Consider the following 7,312-nt stretch of genomic DNA (forward strand, 5'->3'; position numbering starts at 1 on the left):
GGTATCCCTCCTTCTCCACTTTTCTCTTCAGGGTGGAGTTCCAGTGGTTCTTGATGGAGTTGTCCGTCCTGAGAACACAGAGAGGTCAGCGGGTAACCACACACGAGCACCGCCCACCCGCCCCCACCGGTTCCCGTGCCTGCCGGGCAGCAGCTTGGAGATGTCGGCCCAGCGGTTTCCCAGCAGCCTGTGCGCCTGGCAGATGACGCGGTCCTCGTCCAGCGTCCAGCTGCTCTTCTTCACTGTCGGGTTTAGGTGGTTGTGCCAGCGCTCGCGGCACTGCTTCCCATTCCGGGTGTGCAGGTGTTTGGCGACCAGCGACCAGCGTTTCACGCCGTACTTCTGCACCAGCTCTCTGACCTGCACAGGAAGTGACATCGGAGCATGAGCGATGACGGATGCGACGAGGGTCTGACTCTAAGGGGGGCTCATGTGACGGTCCTCACCCTGTGATCCTCCTCCTTCGTCCACGGACCTTTGACCAGGTCTGGATTCTTTATCTGATGCCACCGCCGCTGACACTCCACTGTTGACCTTTGACCCTGAGGCAGACACAGAAGGTGGCGTATGTTCAAACTGCAGAGCCACGAGGCGCTTCCTCACCTTCACTGTAACGGTCTGTGAACTACTCTCTCACCCCGGTCATGGCTGTGGTCACAGGTCGTTTAACCGGAGTGACCCTGAAATCAAACTACTCACTCTGAAATGAAGGGAAACTGAAGACCAGCAGTTTGCTCCGAGGTCGTTCACCAGCCGCTGCAGCTTCTCGTCCTGAGGAGGGAGAGCAGTAGCTCGGTAACGCCTCCACACTGGGCCATATCATACTGTTCACGGTAACACCGGTGTAATGTTGGGCAACGATAGGAAAATGAAAGATGGCGGCAGAATATGGGTAAAACGCGCATGCGCAGTGCCTTTGTTTTCATACGCACACAGCGGCGACGCAGAATGAGAAGAGCGAAAGCGGATCGTTGAATGAAACGAGCGGGCCGCCGTTATTACCGTGTTGTTTGGAAAATACGGGGCACTTAAAATCAATCCTTTGATTTTTCTGAAAGTCGACAGAGCTCCTTATAATCCCGTGTGCCTCATGTATGAACTCTGGTTGTGTTTACTGACCTCGAAACGATTTTATGTGCACGGCGCTCGAAAATGTTTCAGTACGACTTTGCTGAGCTACGAAGCCGCACCGCTTGATGGATTGTGGGAGCATTACGGCTATCGTAGGCGGAGCCTCACGGAGTGATACGTACTGTGCTTTAACATAATGTTACCGTATTGTGTGTGTATGACCTCTTTTTAAGTTTTGTGGATGTTATACATGGTTATGCTGAGGATACGTCGGCCAGTTTCCACTGGAAATGCCTTTTAGTTAAACTGTCAGCACGAATTTGCATTTCCACTGTTACATGTTTATATTTATTTTAATGCACATAAAAAACAGCTGCTTGTTGAAGTGAAAATACATTGATGGGTTTTTCACTAATAAACTTGTGGAGTTGTAAAGCATTTTGTCTCGTGTCAATTATATCGTTATCGCAAATTTTCAAATGTATATCGTGATAAATATTTTTGGCCATATCGCCTTGCCCTACGTCCGAGCATGCTCAGTCAAAGTGTGCGACGTCGGTCTGAGCCAATCGGCTGCACCGTTGCGTTTGATAAACAATGACCAAAGCCCGAGCTTTCACAGCTCACCCGCTAACACGCGTGTGAGGTTAAAGCTGGATTTACACCAGGACAAGTCAAACACGCGGAAGCGGGACATCAAACCCCGAGTCAGCTGTGAGCGCGAGCAGAGAAGCTTCACCGTGGCAACGGGTAAATAAAGAGCAGAGCCTCCACTTTAATCACATGACGGCGTGTCAGTGCTGACCGTCATGATCGTCTTTAACGGGACAAAACATTTGATCGATTTTGGTACAGGCACAGTTTACTGATGGTTATCAGTTGCCCGTAGCAACAGACTGGATCTGCCCTCCAGTCGGTTTTTATAAGAAAGGTGCGGTTTATGACCATTTCATTTTGTCTAGCTTCTCTGCTTAGGCTGGTGCCTGACATTCACCAAGAGGGTGGAGAGCCCCACGTACCCGGGACTCTCCACCCTTTGGTTGTAGATCCAGATGCGATGAGGAATCCGAGACAACAGCGAGCAGCTTAGGTCACACAGTCTGTTACCATGGTAACACCCACCCACCACTTCATCTTAGAGTTGTTAGCTAACCCTGTTTCCTGGAGTACGTCCCCCAGTTTGACTCAGAGCTTTAGATTCCTGTGCCTTCATAATAAAAGTGTGCAGCTGGAGGGCTTTTACTGTGAAAGAACACAGGATGTGCACAGAGTGTTGCATCGTGTGTTACCTCGTCTTTTGTCCAGGTAGGCTTCTGTAGAGCGGCTCTGGAGAATCGACCCCCCGGGCCGTTACGTGCCCAACAGCTGGAACGACCCTTCATACTGACACAGAACACACATGCAGCCAATCAGCACGCAGCTCTCTGCATAACACTTCAAGTGAATTAAAATCAGTAAACTTCTCTACAGTGTGACCTGCTGCCCCCTGCTGGTGGGAACTGGGGAGAGGCAATGAGAAATGTACCAAAATAAAAGCAGCTGCAATGTCAGGTGACGTGCAAGAGCCCACTGGACACAGGAAGTGTTTTAAATAGGTGAGGTCAGACGCCAGTGGGGACAGAACGCACTGTGGCCAATGAAGGGGGCGGGTCCTGGAAGCGTCAAGCCGATAAAACGCATCACGGTGACATCACATCAGACACAGACGGCCATTAACAACCAGAAGAGTCTGTTCAGTGACAGGTTGCTTCTCCCAAAGACAAGAACTAACAGACTTAAAAACTCCTTTGTCCCACACGCCATCAGACTGTTTAACTCCTCTCTGGAGGGGAGAGGGAGGGGAAACAGGAGGACAAAGGAGGGAACAACTAAGCTGTAGTGCCTCTTCACCTCACTGTACAATACCTTGTGCAATACTTTTGTAAATAGTCAACGGTGCAATAGACTCAATACTTGAAATGTGCAATTCACTTGTATTTTTATTTTTATTCCTATTTATCCCCTTCGTATATTTTATTTATATTGTCTCTGTATTTATATATATATGTGTGTGTGTATAACTCTGTAACTTCTGTCGGTGCTGTGCTTTTTTGGAAATCGAATTTCCCAGAGGAACCCACCCGAGGGATTAATAAAGTTCTATCTTATCTTATCTTATCTTACAGACACGAAATCTGCGCATGCTCGCCAGGACACGTTATCAAGTACACCTGCTCAACTGCTCCTCAGCGCAAATATAGAAAGCCAATCACAGGGCAGCAGCTTAGGGATGAAGAGGAGCTGCTGAGGCTTAAACTGAGCACCAGAGTGATGAAGAAGAGTGACGTCAGCTAACGTGGCAGAGGTCAGAGGTCAGAGGAGTCTGATTCTCTGACCTGACCCTGCAGGAGCAGAACCAGGTCTGCCCCCTACAGGCAACACAGGAGTGCTGTTCAGTTATCGATCGTTCGATGGGACGATCGATAACTGAATCTGTGGAAACAGCCAGTGTGTGTGTGTGTGTGTGTGTGTGTGTGTACTCTCACCAGCACCTGCTGCTCCTGTTGCTCATCTCTGCTGCTCAGAGGGAAACACGAAGACCTGCACACACGCACACACACGCACGCACACACACGCACGCACACACACACACGCACACGCACACACACACACACACACACACACACACGCACACACACACGCACACACACACGCGCGCACACACACACACACACGCACACACACACACACACACACACACAGTTTCATTTCAGATACAGTAACAAAAGACAAGTTAATGCTAGTAAATCTCCACCTCAGTATTCAGTCTTTAATATTTGTGAACTTCATTAATTCTAATAAACTGAATCAGACTCGATTCTTCTGGTGTTCACTTTTCTGTCTTTTTCTTTTTTTAATGTCAATGTCTTTTTTTGATTAAATTAAAAAGAGACTGTAGTTTGATGGTTTTCCTTTGAATACCTGCAGACTGATGTGTTCAAACGCTTTCAGCGCTGCCTGTTGACTGTTCCCTTAAATGATTCAGAGCTCTCTCCCACAGATTTCCGCAGACTTGAATTAGCAGATTTTAATTAAAATTCATTTAAAATTAGACTCTTTCAAAGTAAAAGCCTCACGGGGCTGGCCGTTGGTGGCGGTTAGGCTAGTAGCGTTAGCAATGGGCTAACCCGGGAGCCGCGGGATGGAGACTTCAAACCGCGTTAAAGTGTCAGAGAAACTTTAACTTTAACTCGGTGCCTCTCTGGGCCCTCTGTCCCGTACAGCAGCGGTCCAGTCTGAGACGGTTTTCCCTTTAACTAGTCAAAAAAAACAAAACAAAACGTTTTTCTGTTAACTTACCGGCAACAATTGGAAGGAGAATCACGTGAGAGTACTGGAAGTCTCGTTCTGTGATTGGGGAGGCCTCGATGACGTAATATCGCGGTTTAATTTTTTTTAATCTACCCCTTGTTCCTCTCTCCTGCATGCAAATGCATTCATTTTTAATTTTATTTTGTTGTCCTTTTTCTTCATTTCACGTATTTATTTTTGCTGTTTTTTTTGTTTTCTCTGTGATCCGTCTGTTTTATTATTTTCTTGTACGGATACAGTCAGAATTACAACAATCAGCATGATAACAACAAGCTGAAATTTAAATAATATTACCAAAGAAGTGAAATCTCCAAACTGAATCTAACTCATTTTGAAATGTAATCTGGTTTCTTTTGTTTTGTTGTCCCGCTGACTGTTCAAGGTTTGTTTTTTTTACATGATGCTATAAAAACACCCATCTTCACTCTGACCACGCCTCTCTACAGGTGGATGCTGGATGTCATTAAAGGTGAAGATGACAGCTCAGTAGTGGCAAGTTACATCTCTAAGGCTACGTTCACACTGCAGGTCTTAATGCTCAAATCCGATTTTTTTGTCTGCTTGTTCACACTACAAATAAAATGTGACAGCAAACGCGCTCTAGTGTGAACGCTCAAGCGCCCGCATGCGCAAAAGAAGATGTCACACACAACGCGCTCTGTTTAGACCCAGAGCAACAGTATTGTTTGACTGATGGCCCTTAATATAAAGACTTCGGACTTTACGTTTCCCAATTTTTGCTTTAAGTTATTTTGTTATTTACATAATAATGTAAATAACCTAATAATGATCCTTATTGCTGTTTAAGAGAGGAGCGGTGCTTCAAAGGATAGCTGCAGATTTCTGTCAGAATCTGCAGATTATACAGTACAAATAAAATGTTTACGTTGTCTTCCCAACAGTTTCACTGACATCTACACTGGATGGCCAGGAAGCGTTCGCGATGTCTTCTCGGGCGCTGATAATTGGCTTCAGTCTTGTGTCGGTGACGTAAAAGGCGGATTTAATGCGACTTGACCGTTCAAACAGCAGTCGCTTTCTGAAGCATCGGATATGTATCGGATTCAGCACCACATACGTAAGGCTACGTTCACACTGCAGGCGAAAGCGCATCAAATCCGATTTTTTTGACCCTATGCGACCCATATCCGATCATGCTATGACAGTGTGAACGGCACAAATCCGATATTTTCAAATCCGATCTGGGTCACTTTCGTATGTGGTGCTGAATCCGATACATATCCGATGTTTTAGAAAGCGACTGCTGTTTGAACGGTCAAGTCGCATTAAATCCGCCTTTTACGTCACCGACACAAGACTGAAGCCAATTATCAGCGCCAGAGAAGCGCCCGAGAAGACATCGCGAACGCTTCCTGGCCATCCAGTGTAGATGTCAGTGAAACTGTTGGGAAGACAACGTAAACATTTTCTTTGTACTGTATAATCTGCAGATTCTGACAGAAATCTGCAGCTATCCTTTGAAGCACCGCTCCTCTCTTAAACAGCAATAAGGATCATTATTAGGTTATTTACATTATTATGTAAATAACAAAATAACTTAAAGCAAAAATTGGGAAACATGAAGTCCAAAGTCTTTATATTAACGGCCATCAGTCAAACAATACTGTTGCTCTGGGTCTAAACAGAGCGCGTTGTGTGTGAAGTCTTCTTTTGCGCATGCGGGCCGCTTTGAGAGTTCACACTAGAGCGCGTTTGCTGTCGCATTTTATTTGTAGTGTGAACGAGCAGACAAAAAAATCGGATTTGATCAAAAAATCGGAATTGAGCATTAAGACCTGCAGTGTGAACGTAGCCAAAGTGACCCAGATCGGATTTGAAAATATCGGATTTGCGCCGTTCACACTGTCACACCAGGATCGGATATGGGTCGCATAGGGTCAAAAAAATCGGATTTGATGCGCTTTCGCCTGCAGTGTGAACGTAGCCTAACAGCAACAAGACGATCCTTCATTAGAGACAGAAACTTTCACCTGACACCTGAGAGATTACAAGGGCTGTGTCCCTGAGACCGCACGCTTGAAGTACACATTTTGAGTGCGGTTACGTCACCGCCATGCGATCCCAATTCGAAGTGTGCTTCAAATGCATACTCCAAATGCGCCGTCGATTTCCCCAAATATCAAGCGTGGTCCGGTGCACGCTTCGTGGTCCCATATATCCCACAATTCATAGCGCGGCGGTGGGTGTGGAGAATTTTGCCGCAAAATACGGCAGAAGGGAGCAGCCGAAGAGGTTTTTTTATTTTTCCCCCCAATCTTTATTGAAATCATAAAGCGAACAGTCAGTCATTCCAGTTCAGTTTGTACAGTAGACATACAAGGAAAATAAGAGTAACAATATACAGCACAATGAAATAAGGATGATAAATAAATACAGGATAAAAAAGAAAAAAGGGGAATGTGACAGACTTCATAACAACTTTGTACTTGAAAGTTGTGACAGCTCATTCGTTGAACATTTCTGAATGAATTTCAATCAATGATAAACCTTTTTCATTGGAAGTTAATTTAAGAGAGTTTAAGTAATATTCAATTTCAATCAAAAACAAATTAAATGATGGGGTTGAGTTTTGAAATTTACATTTATGTATATGCGTAGTGCGCGTACTTCAAGCGTGCAGACCCTGAATTGGGACACACCCAGGGAGTCTGATAAAGGCATATCCACCCTGAGCCTAACTTCACCTTTGACCCCACAGGTGTATTTTGCTTTCCCGGGACTGTAAATCTGTGTCTGAGGTGTCTTTGGCTAGGTCTGAATATCTGAAGTAGCTTTTCAGATTCACAAACTGTGAAGTTCTTATTCATCTAAGAATAAAACATCAAAAACTGCTCCTTGTGCTAGCTAGGTCTGTTTATTTTCCAGACCT

At 45.5% G+C, this 7,312-nt stretch overlaps 1 protein-coding gene across 8 annotated transcripts in view; it reads right to left on the bottom strand.

The window, feature by feature from the left end:
* Positions 1–6,671, bottom strand: part of LOC309694293 (uncharacterized protein) — a 10,949-nt gene extending 4,278 nt beyond the window's left edge. For 4 of the 8 annotated variants that reach the window (XR_014272843.1, XM_082514261.1, XM_082514263.1 and 1 more), the window contains exons 1-7: positions 6,421–6,671; positions 3,597–3,627; positions 2,361–2,454; positions 700–771; positions 447–542; positions 140–360; positions 1–68 (exon numbers count right to left, since the gene is read on the bottom strand). The exon at positions 1–68 is cut by the window's left edge and continues 92 nt beyond it. Coding sequence is in view for 7 of the 8 variants with exons in the window: in XM_082514261.1 (XP_082370387.1) it covers positions 1–68; positions 140–360; positions 447–542; positions 700–771; positions 2,361–2,454; positions 3,597–3,627; positions 6,421–6,472 (634 nt within the window). In the remaining variant the exon portion in view is untranslated. Of the gene's footprint in view, positions 69–139; positions 361–446; positions 543–699; positions 772–2,360; positions 2,455–3,596; positions 5,507–5,595; positions 6,023–6,413 lie in introns of those variants that run through there. The other 4 variants (XM_082514265.1, XM_082514266.1, XM_082514267.1 and 1 more) reach the window with 4 other exon arrangements.
* Positions 6,672–7,312: the final 641 nt, after the last annotated feature.

Source organism: Aulonocara stuartgranti (assembly GCF_965226115.1).
Source record: "Aulonocara stuartgranti genome assembly, chromosome: 18".
NCBI classification, from domain to species: domain Eukaryota; kingdom Metazoa; phylum Chordata; class Actinopteri; order Cichliformes; family Cichlidae; genus Aulonocara; species Aulonocara stuartgranti.